Source organism: Peromyscus maniculatus, chromosome 17, assembly GCF_049852395.1.
Source record: "Peromyscus maniculatus bairdii isolate BWxNUB_F1_BW_parent chromosome 17, HU_Pman_BW_mat_3.1, whole genome shotgun sequence".
In the NCBI taxonomy this organism is placed as follows: domain Eukaryota; kingdom Metazoa; phylum Chordata; class Mammalia; order Rodentia; family Cricetidae; genus Peromyscus; species Peromyscus maniculatus.
The window spans coordinates 48,143,857-48,167,405 of record NC_134868.1 but is presented as its reverse complement, the minus strand read 5'-3'; the positions used below and the strand labels follow the sequence as shown (position 1 = coordinate 48,167,405).

The window sequence follows — 23,549 nt, the reverse complement described above, 5'->3', positions numbered from 1 at the left end:
TCCAAGTCTATCTTTTTTCATTAACTTTTCATATTTGGAAGATATTGCTTGTTGGATGCACCAAACCAATTTGCTTTGAGGTACCGGGGGTGGGGGAAAAAATCACTCGTCAATAGAGACAGCACTGAATTTAGATCAGTGGTCCTCAATCTTCCTAATGATACAACTCTTCAATACAGTATCTCATGTTGCGGTGACCCCCCAACCATAAAATTATTTTCATTGCTACTTTATAACTGTAATTTTGCTACTGTTATGAATCTGATATGCAGGATGGTCTTAGGTGACCCCTACCAAAGGACTCTTTGACCCCCAAAGTGGACATGACCCACAGGTTGAGAACCACTGCTTTAGCCATTCCCATTTGGTGAAGACCATCACTTCCCCCATCTTTCGGCTCTTTCTTTAATTTCTTGCATTTTTACAATGCTCTTCACTTACCAATAGCATTGCCTTTTATTCTAAAACTGAAAGTCCTGTCTCTCTTTCTCTCTCTCTTTTTTTTTTTCCAGTGTTGGAGATAGATCCTGGAACATTTTTCATGCTTGATAAATTACCATTTAGCAACATCCTCAGCTCATGAATTTTCTTATATCTTAACTATAGTGTCAAAGTCGGAGCTGGGGTGGGGGCGCAGATCAGTGGCTAAAGTGCCTGTCACACAAACACAAGGACCTGAGCTCGATACTAGAATCCATGTACAAAGAGCCAGGCATGGAAGGCACTCACTTGTAAGCAGAGACCAGCACTTGTAAGCAGAGACCAGCAGGTTCCTCACATTCCCTGGCCAGCCAGCTTAGTCTAAATGGCGATTTCCAGGCCAAGTGGGAGACCCTGTTTCTAAATAGCAATTTCTAAGGCAAGTGAGAGACCCTGTTTCCAAACCAAAGTGGATGGTACTTAAGGACTGGTGCTCAGGATTGACCTCTGACCCTTCTTATTTACATAATCATTTCTATGTGTTTTCAGACAGAGAGGGGTGTGAGTCATTACACAACCAATGCCTTGGACTTTGATGGTAAAACAGGACTGAAGTCTTCCCCTTCAGAAAGCAAAGCCCACTCATTAAATGTGAGAGCAATCATAGGACTTGGTCCACGGTGTTCTGGCTAACAAGCAAAACAAAGGAGCCCCATAAGCCACAGTTTTCCAGATTATAATGACATTACACGAGAACTAGGAGGAAAAGCGATCTTCAGGCTGAACTCGGTGTCACCGGATCAGGAACTGAGAGGGGCCACATTACCCGTGTCCACTACATCCTCCTGTGAGGTCAAAGTCTGAGGACCACGCTGCACATGGGACTGCTTACCTGTGATGGCTGAGTCTGGGCTGTCCCCACAGGTTCATGCTTTTCACGTTCCCCAACTGGCATGCTGGTCTAGGTCCTGAGGAACCTTTAGGAGGTGGGACCTGGCTTGTAGAAGTATGTCACTAAGGGTGAGCCTTGGAAGGTCTAGCTGGCTCTGGTTCTGTACTCCCTGACCTACCACAGTGTTCAGCCCTCTGCCAATGCTACAAGCTGGCATGAACTCTGCCATGTCTTTCCTACCCCCATAGGCTATGAACCTGCCCCCCCAACTAGGAGCCAAAATCATTGCTTTGTGTCTCTCGGGATGTTGGCTAACTAACAACATCCCTTAAAGAGCTCACTGAGACTGTGAGGAGTAGCAAGCATCTGTCCATTTTGACAGCAGCCATTCTGTAGGACAGACTTCCACATCCGCACAGCTGCAGGTGGAGAGCTGGCTCACAACCCTTCATGTGCACTGGCCAGCCAGAGAGAGGAAATGGACTCCATAAGTACTTCCGCCAAGTACTGCCCTGAAATTCCATTAGTGCAGAGTAACAACAACACACTTCGTTTTCAATCCCATCAAAATGCAAATCCAGTAGGTGATGTCAATACCTTCATCCATTGCCAGTCTCTTATGCAACACGGTGTGCTTTAGACTCCTATCTGAGGAAAGGGGTTGAAGCCCATAATGGGCACCGAGAAAACTGCACCACATAAGAACTGTGTAGAGCAGACACGGCAATGTGTGCTTGTAATTCAAGCTCTTGTGAGGCTAAGGTAGGAGTTGGAGTTTGAGGCTAGCCTCGGCTACATATCAAAACCCTGCTTTATAAAACAAAAGGAGGAAAAGGAGGGGAAGATGGGTTGAAAGTGGAGGGCTAGAGAGATGGCTCTGGGACTAAGAGTGAGCCCTGCTCACAGAGGATGGGGGTTCGGTGTCCAGCACCCACTTCCAGCAGCTCACACCTGCCTGTGACTCCAGATCCAGAGGGATTTGATGCCTCTGGCCACAGCAGGCAATGGCACTCATGTGAATATACCTCCCCACAACGTCTCAAATTTAAAATAAAAACTAAAGAAGTAATAATAAGTAGGATTTGTCATTCAATATTCACACACACACAAACACGAGCAAACACAAGTCATAATAGTTTGCCTAGTGCACGGCTGGTCTCTTAAATGATTACACTTAGAAGTCTCCCTTGTGACCACGAAGTCCACAAGAGTAAGAGACAGAAAAGCAGAAAGATATAAAGGCTTCTTGGAAGTCTCTTCAGAACAGAGATGACGGCCTTCCCCCTAACTTTCCGCCTGGAGAGGGACAGAAAGCGAGTGCTTCCATAGCCTTGAGCCATGAGGAGGAAGAGTCCTCCTCAGCTGGGTTAATGACACCATGGGTAGTTAATGACACCCCTGGGTAGTTCTGAACAGGAGAGGGACACAGGCTGCTATTCTTGGGATTGTTTTCATTCCGCAAAAACAGACCCCCACGATTCCCTGGAAGAGAGGTCACCAGCCGGGGAGACCGGAAGCATTGAAACCAGGAAGTTAGAAGTGAGATGTTAGGTTTCTCCTACTGCACCGTGTAGCCTGTCCTGATGGGCGCCAAGATGTTAAATGTCTTCACCCAGAGAAGTAGCTCCTGTGCCAGCGGCCTTGGCGGCCTGTCTCTGGGACCCGAGTTCTGGTTGTCAGGCTCTGGGGTACCGGAAGTGTTGCTGTTGTTGTCTTGTGCCTTTTGCCAAGGCTGAGAGTGGAGCAGGGTCCCCTCATAGGCAGCAAGGACTCTATGGCTGAGCCACACCCCAGTAGCTCCAGCTCTTTCAAATAATACCGTACGTCTCCAAAATAGATGATTTGGGTTAGATTTTAAAAGGGGAGAGTTTGGGATAAAGAGACGACTCCGTCCAGAAAGTGCCCATCTCACCAGCAAGAGACCCCGAGTTCAGATCCCAACACCCACATGAGAAGCCATGTGTAATTAATTATACACCTGGCTATAACCCCAACAGAAGGTGAGGGGAAAGAGAAGGAGGCCAGAGAGCAGGCGCGTATCCTCAGGGTTCACTGGCCAGCAGCCAGCCTAACAGAACCATGTTTGGTGAGAGACCCTGTCTCAAAAATTAAGATGGGGAGTGACTGAGGAAAACACCCTACGACCACCCAGTCTCCACACACATGTGAATGTATTTATAACACACACACACACACACACACACACACACACACACACACACGCGCGCGCACACACACACACACCACAAAACACATGTAAAACACAGATAGCTGGGCATGGTAGCATACACCTGTAACCCTGGTGCCGGAGAGGCAGGAACAGTGGAAATCACTGGCCAGGCTAGTCTACCTTTGGAACTCCAGGTGAGACCCTGTCTAAAGGGAAAAAATGGATGGTCCTCAGGAGTGATGCTTCGGGTTGTCCTTTGACCTCCACAAGCACCTCCACGCTACACGCATGTATCTCTCTCTCTCACACACACACACACACACACACACACACACACACACACACACACACACACACACACACGGATAATTTATATAATCCGGAATTTGACGTAGGGTGGAACAACCTTCCAGGGCAGTAATCAGTGTCAAAAACCACTTCCCTAGAAAGGAGAAAGCGGCAGGGAAAACAGCTCTTCTCTCCTAGACAATAGACTTCATAGCCTTTCCCGCCGCTGCCGCCGCCGCCGCCGCCGCCGCCGCCGCCGCCGCCGCCGCCGCCGCCGCCGCCGCCGCCGTCTGGGAGGGTAGAAACACAGGGGCGCCTCCACTACTTTACACCGTAAGTGTAAAGACTGAGCTTTCCTTCCAGGCCCTCCACAGCAAGTCTAAAAACCCTTAGCAACCATAACAACACAGCACCCAGTTACCCAACATTCGGCACACAGAGCCTGACATGAGTCAATGACACACACATCACCCACAGACAGCGTATCCTGCTGTGTTACCACGGTTATTACCCTGAAGTTGACCCTCAGCGTGCGCCAAGTGTCTCCGGTGGAGGAAACTCGGGCTCTCACCACGGTACGTGGCAGAGAAAGGAAGGCAGGTGTTAGAGGATCCATGTGGGCTTTCCGCTGTTACCTGCAGACACGAATCTCAAGTTTCGTTCGTACTGTGGCCACATGACACCAGCCGGGCATAGTCGAGATGTGCTGTTTTATAGGAGAATTTTGAAATCCCTGGCCACTGTCCAAATTAATCAGTGGGTATGAATTGACAAAAGAAGTAGCGTGGACTCACCACACACACACACACACACACACACACACACACACACACACACACACAGTTTGTATTCCTTTATGCTTATCTGGTGTTTTAGAAGAAGCATGGGCCTTTTGATAATAAACAGGATAACCAAGTCTCAGTCTATTGGTGCCTTGGACTCATCCTGGGCTGGAGTGGGGTTCAGGGCACATTTGGGGGGAAAGGTTTGGCACACACTGGCCTTTTACAGGTGTGGTCCATGTGGGTCACGTGTCCCGTTGAGCGAAGCACAGTTGGAGTGAGGGAAGGAGAAAGAGACTTCATTTCCACAATAGTATCTGCCCCCCTTTTTTGTAGACAGAACCCCAACTAATTGCGCTCTAAGCCAGGCAACTGTGTGGCTTTTCCTGTGTGACTGAGATCTTTTCTCCATCGCTTGGGCCTGTTACTAATCTCCTCCTAATTTGTCTTCATTAAAGCTTCCTGGACACTCAGATAACACTGATCGTGGAGATGGGGAGAGCTCCTTTTCCAGTTAAAATAAATATATCATTGTTTTCCTTTACCATATCTATTGTATGTCATTATAATTATTAAGTTCCGCTTTTACAAACAGACCATCGTTTGCTTTGGGGCCCAGAGAGAGCCATCTGTGCTGATTTAATGTGGATCTGGCTGGAGGCAGCACCTGGGGTGAAATAACTTCTCAAGGTCTTCCCAGTGCTCCTGTGGAGGGAAGGAAAGACTTCTAAAAATATGAGTATTTTGCCTGTGACAAGCACAGAATCTAGCGCCCTTGAGCGTGCCGTCAAGATTTGCAGGTTGCTACTGCCCTCTTGTGGTCAATAGCCAGCTCTGCAGGCAAAAAGTAAACACTCGGCAACCATTTCCCATCTCTAAGTGGGTTAGGCTTGGGGTCAGAGTACAAATGGATGCTGGCATATAAATTCTACACACACTTCACAGTTACAAAGTGGTGCAGCAAATTACTCAGTAAGTCAAATTACTTTCACAGTGACCCAAAAGTCCACATCCAAATTAAAATTCTCAGACCATATGCGGGGAGCTGAGCTCAGTCATACAGTTCCTGCTTAGCATGCTTGAGGTTCCGAGTTCGTCCTTGTTAAGGCTGATGTGAGAAAGGAGGGTGCATATGTCCGTGTGTGTCCATGAACAGGACGTGGGAGGACCGTGGGTGTCCTCCTCTGTCACTCTCCGCCTCATTGCTTGAGACAGAGTGTCACCGGCCAGTGAGCTCTGGGGATCCTCATCTCTCCACCCTGCCATTCTGGGGAAACACACACACACACACACACACACACACACACACACACACACACACACACAAAAAAAAAAAAAAAAAAAAAAAAAAAAAAAAAAAAAAAAAAAAAAACATGCACAGCATTTTTATGAGTGCTTGAGACTTGAACCCAGGCCCTCATGTTTGTAGAGCAAGGACTCTTAGCCACTGAGCCACTGAGCCACCTCTTTCTGGTTCCGTGATCTTCATCAACACAAAACATCAGGAAAGGTGCCAAAGGGAATAACATGGAAGACGTTCTTTGGGCAAGGCTATGTGGTTCAGTGGCAGAACATAACCCGGCATATGCAAGTCCTCTGCTCTGAAGTGCATTTCTCAGACTTCCTAGGACATCGTGTAGAGCAGGAGACACAGACACAGCCGGTCTCTGGCTCAGCATCCTTCTCCACACAGCTCTGCTCCGTTGCGTACATGCAGGGGTTCCCTCATTGCCCACACAGGCATCTTCCATCATTGGCTAAGCTCCATCTTCACCCTTAAAAGGAGCATCGCCCGCCACACTCCCTGGATCAATACCAATTGCACAGTTGGGAACAAACCCAGGAGGTATTCGATAAACTCCAGGAGCTGTCTTGAGACCATTCTTCTAAGAATTCCAATCTTCCACACTTTATAGCACAATCTAGAAGCTGGCGGATATGGGGTAACACGGGCTCTTCAGACGATTAGGGTGTCTTCGCCAGTGTGTTGGATCTGTCTTGGTTTGAGCAACAGACATCTCAGTGTGTCAGCATGCTAATGTGCTAAGCTTTTGCAGCACAGGAAAGAGTCTGGGGTCCCAAGCTGAGGGCTACAGGTGACCAGTGGATCTGGCATACATTATCCACCTGCACGGTCCTTGTCACCCAGGCAGTGATGTTGGCACCAATGACCCGTGGTTCTGAGCAGAGGCCCATGCATCGTTCTCTGCGGGAGGTGACTAAAGCTTGCCACCTCGGCATGGTAGCCCAGCACGGCCAGCCTTTCACTCTGAGCGTGGGCTCACTGCTGGGCTGTGTGGAGACACAATGAATTTCATCATTCACACTGTGAATGCTGCAATTACATTTTCTATACTCTTCCTTGTTTAGTTGTTTAAATAACTAAAATGCCAGCAAGCATGTACATATGTATCTTATTTGTGTCTTTGACTAGTCACACTATGAATCACTACTGTCAATGCTAATTGACAGATGAGATTAAAATAAAAGAATTCGTGTATTAGAAATAATGATAAAACAATAGGTATTGCATAGTAATTCATTTTAGAATAAATAGAACAGTAAATAATTTTAGAATATTTTGGCTGGGAAGGTTGTGTGCCCCACTGGCTTTAAAATGTTGGTAGTTTTAAGAGAAAGTCTCTGGCCCACGACTCCCGGCACAACCAAAAGCCATTCCCATCTCTAACGTTGGCTAGGCTTGGGGTCAGAGTGCAAAGGGATGTTGGCATGTAAATTCTACACACATGTCACGGTTACAGGGCAGTGTGGCCCAGTGAGAGGACTGCAGCCCGGGGGGCCATTGATGTACTCAGGCTCCTGCAGGAGCTTTCCCACAGAGCACAGTAACATTGCCCACAGGTACCCATCTGAAAGAGAGAACAAAGCCGTTTGAACAATTAAAGGGAAGCGTGCGATGGGGTTGGTATGCCAGCTCTGCACAGAGGCACGCGGCCCCAGAGATGTGTGAGTTTATAGAACAAATGACTTTGCAAAAAAAAAAAAAATTCATTTATTTTTTGATGCTGCTTACACTCAAGAAATCAGTTTTTAATGTTCGTAGGAAGCAGATGCTAAACTGCAGCCGCTAACTGGCGATGGCGTCTCCGACAGCAGTAAAAGCCGACTTCTTTATTAAGTTTACTGTTAAATGAGCAAAGGAAGGCAAGCATCGCCCCCCTCGGCAAAGCAAAGACAACATCTGTGGGGGGGGGGGGGACACGGGGGTATGGCAGTCGGGGTGGGCTCATGCTTCTGGAAGCAACGATTGCCTGGTGCGTACTGAACATTTTATCCAAGATCTAAAAATGAAATCAGATCTGGACTCTGATCCTGAAATGCCCCTTTTTTCCCCTTCCTTCTTCCTGTCTCCTTCCTTCCCTCTCCCCCGTCCTTCCTCCTCTGTGTTCTGAGGATGCTGTGAAGGATGAAGCCTCATCCGTGGAGACAGGGATAGGCCTCGAAGGTCAAAACTGTGAGCACAAGGCCCTCTCAGCCCGTCTCCCGTCACCAATGCAGGACACAGGAAGACACTGCTCTTTAGGAGGTTGTGTCCACACACAGCTGGAGTTAGTCTTGATTCTTGTCTCTCTTCCCTTCCCCTTTTTCTTTCTGGAGGGGCTTCACTTTAACACTTATTTGGAAACAATAAAGGACAATTTTCTTTCTTTCCTTTTTTTGTTTGTTTGTTGGTTGGTTGGTTTTGGTTTTGGTTTTCTGAGACAGGGTTTCCCTGTGTAGCCTTGACTATCTTGGAACTCACTCTATAGGCCAGGCTGGCCTTGAACTCACAGAGATCTGCCTGCCTCTGCCTCCCAAGTGTTGGGATTAAAGGTGTGCGCCACCATCGCCCGGCATGAATGAATGACAGTTTTCAAATGAGCCAGAGAAGACTTGGCTTTGGGATTTGGACTTGTTGCCCTGGCTTGGCACTTTGAAAGCTGAGAGAGCTGTGTCCCTCATAAAGGCCAACTCAGAGCTAGCTCAGGAGTCAAGGCAGACTAGAGCTGTAAGCACCATCATACTGCCTAGCTTTATTGCTTTAATGCTCTTGTTGTCTGGTTATTAAAATCACATTGAGTCTTTGCTACTCTTCTTAAAAATAACCAAAGCTAACTCCAGCTGTGTATGGACACAGCCTTGTAAGGAACCAGTGCCTTCCAGTCTCCTGCATTGGTCACAGGGTCAGCTTGGGCTGAGAGGGCCTTGTGCACACAGTTTTGACCTTCGAGGCCTAGCCCTGTCTCCACAGATGAGGGTTCATCCTTCACAGCTTCCTCAGAACATGAAGTTTATACATTGGTTAAGAGACTCTATGCTCAGGGCTGGGAATGCAATTCAACATTTGCCTAGCATGCTCAATGCCCTAATGTTGACCTCACAGTTGTAAGGATTTAAAAATAATAAATAAATAAAAGTGGGGGTAGAGAGAGAGGGCCCCACAATTAAGAGCACTTACTGCTCTGGAAGAGGACCCAGTCTGGTGCCCAACATCCTCATCAGGTGGTTCACAACCACCTGGAACTCCAGTTCCAGGGGATCTAATGTCTTCTCCTGGCCTCTGTGGTCACCTGCACTAACATGGCTCACATACAGACAAGCAGGCACACACACACACACACACACACACACACACACACACACACACACACACACACACGGTGTGTCTACCAGTATGAGTGGCACAAGCTGGAGAGAATCCAGGCTTTTCAGCCATATCAAACCACACCCTTGCCATGTTCTACCTCCAACACACCCAAGTGAGGAACACACCTGAGAAATGCACCTGCCCCCCCTCACACTTCAAAACACACCTTGTCCCAGACTCTATTCCTTCCTTTATATCCACCCTCAGGCTTGATATCTTCATTTCATAAGCAAGAAACCACAGATCCATTTCTTTAAGGGACTGATTGAAAACCACATTGTTTCAAAAATGAGAACCACAGAATTGGAAACCAGGTCTTATCTTGAAGGCCCCACTCTTTGAGAACAGCAAGAGGTGGGGGTATGGAGCTAACTATTCTCTATCCCAGATACTTCCTGGACCCACAGCACCCATGGTTCACCCCAGAGAAAATTCGGGATGAATAAGTACATCTGCACCCTTATGGTGGCGCTGCAAAAGAGATTTCAGCAGGAGACAAGGATGTTGGGTGGAGAAGAATGGCTCTTTTGAGACATCATAAGCTCAGCCTTTGGGACTAAGGCTCTAGATGGAACTAGAGATGAGGGCATTATTAAAACCTATGCCGGAAAGAGGACCAGCAACAGCGGTGACAGAGAAGCCTGACACTGAGTCTTTGAGAAGTCTTTAGCCTAGCCATGTCTACCTCCTGACACTGAGTCTCTGAGAAGTCCTTAGCCTAGCCATGTCTACCTCCCAACACTGAGTGTCTGAGAAGTCCTTAGCCTAGCCATGTCTACCTCCTGACACTGAGTCTTTGAGAAGTCCTTAGCCTAGCCATGTCTACCTCCCAACACTGAGTCTCTGAGAAGTCCTTAGCCTAGCCATGTGTACCTCCCGACACTGGGTCTCTGAGAAGTCCTTAGCCGGATGGATCCCAGAGGATATGAGACAGGAAGAGCCCCGATGCCTTGGTGTAGGACCTGGTTTGAGCCCCCTTTTGGAGCTAGCCTTTTCTTTCCCCCAGGTACTGGAAAGTAGAGACCCTAAGCCCGTCTCATGTGTCCTGTGGTCATAGGAACTATGGAACAGCAGGACTATGAAAGGCTTTTTAGACAGGATGAACTGAGTTGCTAAGTCCGCCTGACCCAGATCCATACAGGGGACAAACAATTGGAAGAGGCTGGGCAATGATCAAATGGTCCTCACCTATGCTCTTCTCCTAGGCAGGACCATGGAACAAAAATCTGATGCAGGTGTGTGTACACATACACACTGGAGAAGTGGGAAACCCTAATTAGTGGAACTGACTTTAAACTGGTGAGCTCTGAGTTTTCTGCAACCAGGTAGAATAAGACTTTGAGCTAGAAACTTCGAAAATAAAGGCTACATTTATTTTTATCCGAAACATGTGGACTTACTATTTATTCCTATGCAGCTCGTTTGCTTTCAAAGGGTCAATTAAAACATTTTTCAAATACACATTCCAGTGTCACTAGGAAAAAGAAAAACATTGTCCTAAAAATAGAGCAGAGAGTTAAAATAGAATTGGCCATGAATACGCCAAGTAGGGAAGACACATCGGTTCCAGATCAGTAGCTGAGGTCCCCAGGCTGGTGACTTCGGGTTTCTTTGCTCAGCACCACATATCTCCACTGGAGCATTTAACCCCCGTGATGAATTCAGTGTGGGCAGGGAGGAGAAGGCTGCCTCGGGTCCCAGAAGGTCCCTCCCAAGTCTCTGTACAGGAGTACAGTAGAGTCTTAGAGAAATAAGCGAATCTACTACAGCCAGCTTCCTGCTGTAGTGGTTCCTGCTTCCTGGTGCTGGGGAGGCTGAGATGGGAGGATTGCCTTGAGTCCAAGGCAACCTGAGCTAGAACATAGTAAGACCCTGCCTCAAACCAAAAGCCAAAAATAAACCAAGAGGAGGAGGAAGAGGAGGCAACCATCATCATCGCTATTGGTGGCGGTGGCGGCAGCATGACTCAGTGACTCGCTCCTATACATCCCAGCTACTCAAACACTAAGGCTAGCCTGGGCTAAACAGCTCAGCACCAGCCCAAGCAACTCCTAAGACTTTCTTTCAAAATCAGAAACACAGAGCGGTGGGACCGTAGCTCGGCGGTGGGGCAGCTGCCCGGTATGTGCGCAACCTTAGATGCCATCTCCAGAGGGCAAGAGAAAAGAGGTGAACGGAGCCTGTAACAGTTGGCACATATGTATACCCTCAGAAGGCTGAGGCAGGGGGATCACGGGTTCTAGTTGGATGCTGATCTGGGGTACATAGTTTGATCCTGTTTCAAGGGAGGAAAGAAAAGGGGAGTAAACAAGGGAGGACCAGAAAGGAGTCAGTAGAGGGGAATGAGAGAGGGAGGGGACAGGGAGGGGAGGAGGAAAGAGGTCCAGGGGAAGAAAAGATGAGGTGATATGCTCAAAGGCAACTTGATTCCTTTTCAATTGAGCTTGGATGTCTAGGACTTGCCCACCGAATGGAGACATGGCTTCAGTTCTCTGCTATGAGTGAGGCAGGGGGATTGGGCAGGGCAGAACGGTTTCTAGCAAACAAAGTGGCTGGGGCTGGGCTGTGAATGGGAACCACAGTTTAGGAACAAAGATCATGGTGTTCTTGGAGCAAAAGTACGCTTGGGTTCAGGCAGAGTTCTGGTCCTGGCTCTGACTCCCACGGGCCCTAAGCATAAGGATGCAGGATGTGAACTGCTAAGCACAAGGGTGCAGGATGTGAACTGCTAAGCACAAGGGTGAAGGATGGCCTCCACGGTCTTCTCCCTGACGCTCTTCAGGAAGCTCAGCACTGCGGTGCCCCCAGTGCCCCTGTCCTCCGGGGCATGGGGTGAGGGATGGCTCGGCATCCTGCTCCTGGCCTTGGCAGCAGCGGAGATGATGTATCGTGCCACCACGTTGATGTGGTAACTGCGCAGCTCGACCAGAGCCTCCACGCACTGGTTATAGGCTATCAGGCAGGACCCGGCCCCGGAGGTCAGTATGTGGTCCCTCAGTGAAGGAGCTGAATGGAGGTCCTCCAGGAAGGCCTTATGGGAAGGAGGCATGTAGTCTCTCATTCTGTGCAGAAAGCCTACTGAAAAGAAACAGCCCAGAGTAACACCTTAGCTCAAGGTCGACGTTCAGGACCCTTTGCCTGCTGCTCCAGAAATGTTGGGTAGGGTTCTCACTCAGCCTAGTCGGGCTTTTGTTACAGTTGCCAAATGCTCAGATGTACATTTCTGGATGTTGACAGGAGATGCAGAGGAGAAGAAGAAGCAAGCATCTCTCAGATAATAAAGTTGGACAGGAATCTTACTCGGCAGGGTGTACGTATCCTAAGCCGAACATGAATAACATGATGTTTCCCCGCGAAGGGCTATGAGGCATGACTACAAGCATGCACACTGACTGCTGAAACATCCTGGTGAATTCTGTTCTAGAAGCTTCTTACAGGAGATGGAGGGGTGGGTGGAGGCAGGGTAATGGAACTTACCAGGTACATAGAGAAGATATTGGGAAACAGGTATTTTAGTAAAGGCCCTCTCTGGATCAAAGCAAAAATACCAAAAGCTCAAGTGTTTACTAGAAAAATCATTATGCCTTTAACTAATGTGGGGTTTTTATTTGTTTGTTTTTTTTTTGTTGTTGTTATTTTGTTTTTGTTTTGTTTATAGAGAGTCAGTAACTAACATCAAATGCTGAAATCCAGGAACAGCCCTGCTGGTACCAGAGAACCGGCTTGTGCAGAATTTCAATCCTTTCTGGTTCTGATCCAAGTTAAAGTTTGGTAGCATGAAATACCTTTTTTTTGTACCTGTTAAGGGCATAGCTCTACACTGACAGGCAAAACAATAACTATTTTCAAAGGCTTCAAAGTGATGGGCTCCCTCTTCTGGTCCACGTGCATTCAAGCAAGAGGCTGGACCATTTCATGGGAAGAGCTCCATTACTGACTGCTTCATGGCCACACAAGGTCCTAGCCTTTGAATTTACAGATCAGGGACCCAAGCCCACAGGACAGTGAACAGCCCAGGTCACGGCTATGGTTTAAAACTTGGAAACAAACCCAAGATCCTGATGAGGTCCGATGCCCTGATATTGACTAACATGCGCACAGTTGTCTGGGGGTTTAGACAGGCATAAACTTCAGGACATTTTCATTTACAACTGGTTTTATAAGTCGGTAAAAATGCCTCCCCATTCTGCCTAATTCTTCCCTTGAGAGAACAGATGAGATGGGATGGTTGCTTACCACTTCCCTTACAGTGCTGAATGCCCAGGAACTCATCAAAGGCCTGAAGCACAGAGCTCTGGGCTGCGCTTCCTCCGGAGTACCTCAGAGGCTCTGTGGCCACACCCTCGTAGACCAGTCCCACAGGCATGGCTGGGTTGTCCTTCCACCTAGGCAGGAGTCAAAAAAAAGAAGAAGAAAGAGTGGAGAAGGCTGCTCCAGGGAACAGCGTCTTCTCTGCCGTGAACCCTGAGCCTGCGGGGAAGCGGGCATGGCATTAACAGTGGTTTGAGGCACGGAGAGTGGATCTTGCCAGGGTATCCAAGGAGGTGTTAGCTGGACTTCAGCTTCACACCCTGCCGTGGTATTGGAGCCTTTCTCTGCCCCATTTAAAGGATTCTTCCAGAGAGGCGAGGACGGGAATCTTACTCATTGGTCTTACTGCCGTGATTTAAACAGCTCCGTCACATACGTGCATCTGTGACATCAGCGCCACCAACAGGACACAAGCACACACAGACACTCAGCTGTTATCCCCTGAAACACTGAAATGTTCGTAGCGTTACACAGGTGGATTGGCTTTGATTTCTCCGTGAGAACTGTTATCAAACCGTTTGGGTTTGTCACAGCAGGCACTGATAACAAGCCTGGCTAACAAGAGCAGCCATATAACCAAGGTTGTGGGCACCAAAGCCTACAGACGGCTGCAAGGACAAAGCCTGGGACCCCTGCCCACACGCCTCTCCTTTCCCCTCTCTCCTCTCCATGGCCGTCTCTTTCCACCTCTCTCTCTTATATTTACCCCCCCCATGACTTTCCCTAGTCTTGACTGTTACCCGAAGCACAGCAAAGCAGAGCACATGACCTGCCCCCTGTGGTGCCTACCCTTTACAAACGCATGCGCACCCACTTTCTCACCCCGGCCACGCGGCAGGAGATGAGGCTAGGCAAGTTTTACCTTCTTTCCTAAAGTGACAGAGACCTGAGCTCAGTTCCCAGACGGGACGTACCAGGATAACAGGACCCGACACCCTCACCTTGCATTCCAAAGCTTGCATGTCTGTAGTCCTTTTCCTAAGAACTTTATCACATTCTACCTCCACCAAGAAGCGTGTGCTCCTCTTTTGCCAATGAACAAAGCATCCCCTGGGTGACAGGGTAAGTGGCAGGCTTACACTGGTGTCTCTGCTCCTTGTCGTTCTAAGCCATTGTGTTCAAAGAAGGGACATGTGGACCCCCTACATTCGACAGCCGCAGGCTGACTCCCCTCCCTGCATGCTGAACCTCTTGAAACTCTGCTCTGGGATTGCAAATGCAGCAAGGAGCCAGATTGACCCATTTGGGGGCTTTTTGGGGTCAACTGCCCCAGGAATTTCCATGGTCATCAACTGGAGCAGTCACATTCAGGAAGGAGGTACAGCACAGGAAGCAGAAGAGGGGATCCACAAGAAGGTGGGGGCCCACAGGCTGTGGGACAAGGTCTCTATTCTGGGAAGATACAGAATTTAAGCTCAACTCTGCTGTGCTAGTTGGCTGGCCTGGCTTTATCACATTCAACTTCCCAGAGCCTTGGCTTCCTCATCTGAGTAGTATGAGTATGAACTGAAGTCCCTGGGCAGGGGAGGCAGGCCTGGGTTAAAGATTCTGCAAGGCTAATTGACTGACTGGTTGTGGAGAGTTGGAATGTTGACGATCCAGAGCCAAAGGTCGCTGGGCTATCTTTAACCCCCTCCTGTCTGACCCAATGTCTCTGGGACTCTTTGGAATGTGCTGACTTAACAGAGGACAAGTTTCTACCACCCCACAGCTGAGAGCGCCATCACGTGCCATCTACATGTGACCGTGTGTAGAGCTGTCCTTGTTTGCTATAACTTGCCTGTCTGAGGTCCCCATCAGTGTACCCACAAAATCTCTTGGTTGGCAACTTTCTTTTGTCCTTGAACTACAAAAACTCATCCATTCATTCCCACACTGGACCATGTTATTTGGAGACAACTTGAATTTGTGTTTCCGGGCACTCATGTTTGGCCAAAGAATAAACTTAACTCGTATTCCTTTGAAGTAAGAGCTGTGTTTTGCGCTGACATTCATATTTATCTTATTGGTCACTGTAAGAACTAACTCAAGTACTATTTGCCTGGAACAGATTAAACATCCAGTAAGCACCAGCCATTTATTGTTCTAGCAACCCGGGAGAGTGAGAATGCCTGCCGCTGCCGCTCTCATCTCTCAGCCGCAGTGGACAAGCCTTTCTGAGCCTCCGTTTCCCTAGTTTGTAGAGAAACCTGCTTCCTGAACCTGTTCGGGGAGTTGAATGGGCTTCAGAGGGGTTTATGAACAGCCCACAGACTATCAGAGTTCAGGGCTAGTGAAATGGGAGAGCGACACTTTATGAGGAGGAAGCGGCCTGACTGCTGTGGGGATAACGGACCTGGTCCACACCAGCACATCTGTGTGAAGAGCTGCCATGTGCACATCACGCTCCTGTTTCTCTGTGGTCCACTGCACGAGGACCCACCGGATGCATCCACTCCAACTCTTCCCTCATCCTCAAGATGACTGACACTCATCTCCACCTCAGCTTCTCTTCTTCCCCTTTGGTCCACCTCTGAATGCCTTCCTTCCAACCTTGTTCTCCACCACCCTGCCCCACTCAGCAGCTCGACTGACAACCTGAAGCCCCAAGCAGATCAGTAGTCATCCTCGGACTGTGCCACTCCGAACGGAAACCGGAACTGCCCACGTCGTCTGGCCTCCACAATGACTGGCATCCTTCTCACTCTCCTGCACATCTGACCCTGTTCTTCATGTCCGCTCCCTCCTCGAGGTCATAGCAATTGTTCCCTTTGCTCGGAGCAGGAATCCACGTGGCCTGCTCTGTTGCCCATGCAATCACATGTCACCTGGGATGTGGTGTTTCTGGATACCAAAAAAACAAGATACCCGACCCACCACACCTAGAGGTGCCTCCCTAGTACCCTACATCCTACCTGGCATTGCCCCACGCAGCCTCAGGTGGTAACATACCTAGTAGGGTGTTTGCTTCGACTAGGTTTGTTTACTCAGCATCAGTCTCCTCTCCATCCTGATCACACACTCCAGGAGGGCCTCACAGCTGCTCCTCTTGACTGCTCTTTCCAGCACATACAACAGTGTCTGGAATGTGGTAAGCCCTGACCATGTATGTACTTGATCAATGAATGAATGAATGAATAAATGAACGAATGGAAAATGAACAGTCCTCAAGTCAGTGTTGAAGGGACTCTGGCTAGCTCAAGTGTGGCAAGCAGGCTCCGGCAGGCCTTGCCCTTCTCTCCCATTCTCTCTGGCTAAAAACCTTTAGATCTTTAGATTGTACTCCCAAAGCTGGCCCCCAAGGTTCATTCCCTTATTTGGCCAATCCCTCCTCCTGAGACTAATAACTATCAAGGCCCAGCTATCAAAGCATTGAAATCCAGCAATCAAAAGCCCCCTTTGGCTCCCCTAATTAACATGCCCAATCAAAATTAAACACCTCATCCTAACACTAGGTTTCCCCCTTTACCTCTATAAATGGCCATTTGCCCATGTGCCACATCTGTCTCCTCTCTATCCAGAGGCAGTCCTTTGTCCTCTGGGACATATGCCCCTGCCCCTATTCCCTGGTCCCCTTCCCCTTCTCCTTCATCCCCTGTCTCCTTTACCACACATCCTAGCCCATTCTGACACAGACCTCCCCTTCTTCTCCTCTTAAAATTACACCTGCAAGGTCATTTGTGGCTGTTTTTCTGCCCGAGTCAGAAAGCAGCTACTTTTAACTTTTCTTCCCTGCTTAAGAAAGGGTCTCTCTGTGAAAACAGGCATTTGGGTGTGGTTTGTGCTTAATCAGGGTCTGGGAGGGAGCCCTCCCCCCCTACCCAGTGCAGGAGTTCCCCCTTCAAGTATGTCACAGGCAGAAAACTCAAGCCAAGAGCTTGAAAAAGCCCAGCTAGCCTAAGAGAACGATCAGACGTGGTGGAGGCAGGGAATGCACCAGGAAGTGTCCGTTCAGCACACACTGGAGTGGCTGTGCCGAAGCCAGCCATGCTGACCGTGACAATCACTGCAGGTGGGCAGGTGACAGAGAACCTGGGTCTCCCTTCACACTCCACAGCTACATCAGACTCGTGGGACTCACCATCTCACAAGTCTGTGAGCATCTCTCACAGGCATTCACAGGCTGGGCTGCTGTGTGTGAAGGGATGGGGCCGTTTTCATTTCCGGTCTCTACGGTAAGGTTATTTTTAGCCCTTCTGGTGTTATTTCTAGCAATCCCCAGGAAAGGGGAAGTGGAAGGAGACAAGAAAAATGAAGTGACATTTCCCCCCGGAGGAGTGCCTGGCCTTCCAGGGAACTGTGATGGGCTGGGAACTGAAGGGATGCATCTCATTTCCACATGAAATCCTCTCCTTAAAAAAGTGCGTTTGAAGAAGCAAATGAGAAACCACGGACCGGAAGCAAGACGGATGCAGAGTGAGGAAACTGACATTTTAAAGACAGGACTAATGGAAGTTCTCAACGATGTTTTGAAACTATAGCTACATTTAGGATTTGGTCCGGCCACTTAGCCGCACAGGAAACAGTCTCAGGGACAGGAGCCGAGGACAGGCTCTATGTAGACACCAGATTAAAAAGTGTCACTACCCGGAACTTATTTTGACGAAAACCAAGCTCCCTTCTGGTTCCTGTCATGCCTGTGATAAAAAGAGGAAGTAGAATTTATTCCTTTGAAAGACCCTGGTGGGTAGAATTCTAAAATTAGTCCCCCAAGATTACCAACTGAATTCCTAGGACGCTTAATACGATGAGATGTTCCCGTCACTGTGATGTATTACATGGTGAGGCAGAAGGGCTGTTCAGATGCAGTGAAGGTTGCTGATCAGTTTAGCCTTCGTGTGGGAATGTCCCTGACTCATCCAACTACCCTGAACCCAACCACATGAGCCCTTTTAAGGGAAGCTTCCCCTGGCTGGTGGTCAAGGGAGAAGTCAGGACAATGTGTAGTTCTAGAAAAATTCCAAGTGCCGCCACTGTGTCCGAAGACAGAATTGGTAAGGTGGGGGGACAACATAGGAGGCCTCTAGCAGCCCAGATATCATCTCTACACACACACACACACACACACACACACACACACACACACACACACACACCAAAGCAAAACCTTGATCTGCTTGCACTAACTGAGTTGGGAAGCGAGGTTTCGCTCACATTCTCAGCTAAAGCCACCTTGGCCTAGGCATTGTTGGTGTATGTATATCCACAACCCCAGAAGCCAAGGAGGCTGAGCAAAGAAAACACAAGTTCAAGACCCGCTTGGGCTACATAGTGAGATTATGTCTCAACAATCCCATAATGAGAGTCCAGCCCTCCAACTCCCTAGACTTCGGCCCCTAGAGACCCTAACAGATGGCACTCTGGGCTTGCCTGGGCTTTGAGGCCACAGAACTGAGGGAACAGACAGGTATTTAAAGCTGTTGAATATCACTACCAAGAGCTGACAGGGGGGTCAAAGCAGGGAAAAGCCTGGGGAGGCCTGACTCACTGACCGGATTTGGTATATGCTTGCTGTAGGGTCTCATTTAAAAAAAAAAAAAAAAAAAAAGAGGCCTATGTTACTTCTTAGATCCAAACTGTCGCCATGGGGAAACACTTGAAAGAATCAGCCTATCAGAATGTAAAGTTGTTTTGGTGTGATTAGAGGTTTGGTCCTTGGACCCTTGGTCTTATGGCTTTGGCTGTGGCTGAGGGATGTATCATGGTGGAGAGAACATGGAAGAACAAGGCTGATGACCTGAGCGCTGGGGTCTCCCAAGCCCTTCAAGGGCATAATTTCCTTCCAGGAGTGTCTACCTGTCTTCCATAACTTCTCATTAGCGCCATAGGCTGGCAGCCAAGCCTTCAACACACGGCCTTCGGGGCTGGGTAGAATCCATGCTGTACACCCCTGTAGCTCATCGGCCTCTGTATTTCTCTCAAGTTACTCCCTGGAAATCTTCTTGTTTCTAATCTTTACAATTCACCACCCAAGCCAGACACCCCACCCCCTTAAAGTGTCCCACAGCTCTCTAAATTAAAGGAAGTACATCCATTTTGTTTGTCTCCCGATGGGACATGGCAATAATAGATTTAGCATTTGGTCTGCCTCTTGCAGAGTCCAGGCACAGCTTAGAGTCTTTCTCTCAACAGCATCCCATGCCCCTCCCAAGTCAATAAGACACAAACATTCGAAAGTGACTCAAGTCTGGTAGTTGGTGAATTGGATGACAATCTGATTAAGGTATGTCAAGGTAGGAATAACTGGGAGAAGAAATGTGCTCAGTATGAGTGTGTGTGTGTGTGTGTGTGTGTGTGTGTGTGTGTGTGTGTGTGTGTGTGTGTAGAGAGAGAGAGAGAGAGAGAGAGAGAGAGAGAGAGAGAGAAGAGAGAAGAGAGGGACAAGAGGGGAAGGGAAAAGAGGGAGGCAGAAAGAGAGAGACAGACAGAGAGGTGGGGCATCATACAGCCATGAGTCAAAACAAGGGTACCCAGAGTCAGTGAGGAATGGCCTAGCAAGGGCCTTGGACTATCCCTGCTACCACACAACAAAACCACCAAACTGTATCCCCCCAACTCTGAGGGCCAGGGACTCTAAGAGCAGGACAGCCATGGTTCAGTCAGGTGAAGACCTGGACCCTGGCTTCCAGATGGGTCCCTGGATGCTATGCCCTCATAAGGTCAAAGGGCAAAGGGGAAAAATGTGACTGCTACTTTCTGGCCTTCCTCTCCTCTACCCCTTCCTCTCTCCTCTCTCTCCTCCTCTTCTTCTTTCCCTCCACACCTCTTTCCCTACTCCTATCTTTTATTTTTTGTCCCTGACATCAAGTTGAGCTTCTAAGAGGATCCATGGCTCCAATCTGGTGGCCAATGACAATCCCTGTGCACGTAAGTACCCGGGCTTGTAGCCCTTTTCCTTCTGATGGTGCCTGGGGTCCATCCTCCTAGAGTGGACCCAGGCGGTGACTGCCAGCTCTGGTCACTTGCTATATTTCTTACTTTAGGAAGTTTTTGTCTGTCTGTCCTCACACCAATTTGGGAAACTGCACACTCTCAGGCAGGAAACCAACTGGACTGTACTTACCCAGAGAGGAAGAGCCGGATGACTGTGTAAAATATGTCTGGGTCGACATAATCTGGAAAACAATCAAATGTGAACTTTACCACAGGCAAAACGCAATTGGCCACAGGTGCCTGGACCCTTCTGCTTTCCTGGGGCTCCCCCACCCCTATCTGATCTATGCAGAGCCCAGAATGGAAGCAGCAAGCACAGATGGAATGTTCCCTTGCAGAGGGGCATGGACCCTCACAGGGCTGTTAATCCATTCCTTATGGCGGCCGCCTCTGTTTTCGGTATTTCGGTTTTCTGTACTTCACCACCACCACTAAGAGATTAAGATTATCCTTTTAAAAAGTAATGTTTTAAATAGACATGATGTGTTAGGGAATATGGTAAGCTAAGAAAGGAAAGGCAGATGACCAATGTCCAGAAGTTCCTGTGTCAGCTGAGGGCTTCCCAGGGGTTGTCACCGCAGGTCAACAAGGCTATTAGCCCCAAGTGGCATTGGCCAGCATGGGCAGCCATGCTTGGGGAGGATGGATTCTGTTCTGTATGCCCTCCTACCTAAGAAAGCGTGCCATCATGGCTACATAAATTCCAAACGTCTTTGATCAGCTTTGAAAGGTTGATCTCACTACATTACTGAGGTCCTCTGCCTTCTGGAAACTAGTCCACATTTATCTTGCATTTCTTTGTTTCTGAGAGAAAAGGAAACATCCTTTGATAAAGTCTAACTAACAACACACCCTTCCAATCACTTTCCCTTTTCTCCTGTCACACATGGAGTCCAGTTCTTCGTCCCTTCTCCCTGTCCATTTTCTCTGAAGCCCACAAGACCTGGGATGGCATAGCCTCAATGTTTTGATACACTCCTCCATGTGGCCATACTCTCTCGTCTCAAGTGTGAGTGACTATGTCCCATGTGCTAGACTGTTGTCTGGGACCTCTCCTGGGTACTGGTGTTCTCTCTCATCCATATTGTTAAGTATGTATACAGCTCCTTGCAGAAGAAGTAATAGTGTGTACTGAATTACTCTTTTACACAACTTAATGTATTAAAGGTAAAGCCAAGTGATCATTGTGATAGATACAACAGGATTTGCATGAAAATGTAAAATATATTCAGTGGATGTTTTAAAAGTGATTCATGAAAGAAGGACCTAAGAAGAAAGCTGCTGTGGCCATTTTAATATCTGACAAACTAAACTTCAAATCAAAACTAATCAGAAGAGATAGGGAATAACATTACTCAAAGGAAAAAAAAATCCGCCATAAGGATATTGCAATTCTCAACATCTGTGTACCAAACACAAGGACATCCGAGTTCAAAAAAGAAACACTGCTAAGCATTAAATCACATATTGATTGACCTCAAGATCCACTCTTGGACATATACCCAAAGGACACTTCATCCTACCACAAGGACACTTGCTTAACGATGTTTATTGTTGCTCCATTCATAATAGCCAGAAATTGGAAAGAACCCAGATGTCCTTCAACAGATGAATGAATAAAGAAAATGTGGTGCATTTGTGCAATGGAATATCACTCTGCTGTTAAAAAAAAACTGAAATTATGAAATTCACAGGTAAATAGACGGAACTAGAAAATAATCATCCTGAGTGAGGTAACCCAGACCCAGAAAGATAAATATAGTATGCATTCACTTATAGGTGGATATTAGCTGATAAGTCAGTGGTAACCAAGCTACACTCAGTAGAGCTGCAGATTAGGTATAGAGCATGGGACTAAATAGAATAGATAATTAAAGATGGATGGGGGGAGGGGGCTAGAACAGGAAAATCAAGTGAGGATGGGGAGGGAAAAGGAGCGTGAGGGAGGGAATACAGGGAGAGATAGTTAAAATTAAGGGCCATTTGAGGAGTAGTTTAGAAGCCCAATATACTAGAAGCTTCCTAAAATATATTCATACACGAAAGTGATCTCAATAAAATCACCAAACAATGGCGGACACAGAGCCCCGAGTGGACACCTCTTGTCATCAAATAAAGCCTCCGGTACAGTGATTGGGTTGAGTTGTTGGCCAAAGAGATCATCCCATGGGAACCCCCAAACAATCCAGGTTGTTGCCAAGACTACAAGCTGCTCTCCATAAACTGACAAGTCCCCCATTACTGAAGACAACACCTGTACAACTCAGTGAACACGGAGAAGTCAAGCTGGTGTCTACATAAAGCCTTCACCCCTATGTGCCAGATTCTTTGGTACAGGGAGGCACTCTGCGCTCTACCGAAGGAGCACCATAAACAAGCCAGCCACAAACCATTTCATCTACAATGTGTCCTGCCTGCAAGGCATGGTACTACAATCATGGCGCCAAGTTTGTGGGGGCAGCTAACCAATATCTGATTTGACTCAAAGCCCGCTCCACAAAAGAAACCCACAACCAACATTGCTTGGGTAACCAAGAACCTGAAACTGTATAGTCCAGGGACCTAGGGAAAAACCAAATAATACTGGTCTAAAAATTAAAAACAAAATCTTAGCAAGAACATAACTGATGACATGCTGCTGTACTCATAGATCAGTGCCTTGCTCAGCCATCATCAGAGAAGCTTCCTTCTGCAGCAAATAGGAACAAATAGAGAGACCCATGGCCAGACAGTGTGCAAAGAGTAACAGACCTTGGAACACTCAGATCTAAATGGATTTGATGTCTCCATCAAATCCCTCCTCTCAGGGCTCAGGACACCCCATGGAAGAGGAGGCAGAAAGAGTGTAAGAGCCAAAGGGGATGGAGGACACCAAGGAAACAAGGCCTTCTAAATCAAGAGGATTGACACACATGAACTCACACAGACTAAGGCAGCATGTACAGGACCTGCATGAGTCTGCACCAGATGGGGTCCTAGAGCTGAGAGGAGAAGTGGACACATGTCCCCATCCCTAACCCAAAGGCTATCTCCAATTTATAACTACTTACAAATGAAAACTTAGTTTTCTCTAAGGGGGTTGCAGGAAGTCAGGACAGGAACTCAAGCAGGGCAGGAACCTGGAGG

At 48.1% G+C, this 23,549-nt stretch overlaps 1 protein-coding gene across 7 annotated transcripts in view; it reads right to left on the bottom strand.

The window, feature by feature from the left end:
• Nucleotides 1-7,547: 7,547 nt before the first annotated feature.
• Ido2 (indoleamine 2,3-dioxygenase 2) overlaps nt 7,548-23,549 on the bottom strand; it is a 49,749-nt gene continuing 33,747 nt past the window's right edge. For 6 of the 7 annotated variants that reach the window (XM_016001545.3, XM_042262532.2, XM_076553617.1 and 3 more), the window contains 3 exons: nt 20,554-20,605; nt 13,437-13,585; nt 7,548-12,278 (listed from right to left, as the gene is read on the bottom strand). In XM_016001545.3, coding sequence (XP_015857031.1) covers nt 11,929-12,278; nt 13,437-13,585; nt 20,554-20,605 — 551 coding nt within the window. In that variant the 3' untranslated portion in view covers nt 7,548-11,928. The remainder of the gene's footprint in view (nt 12,279-13,436; nt 13,586-20,553; nt 20,606-23,549) is intronic. The other variant, XM_016001544.3, reaches the window with a different exon arrangement.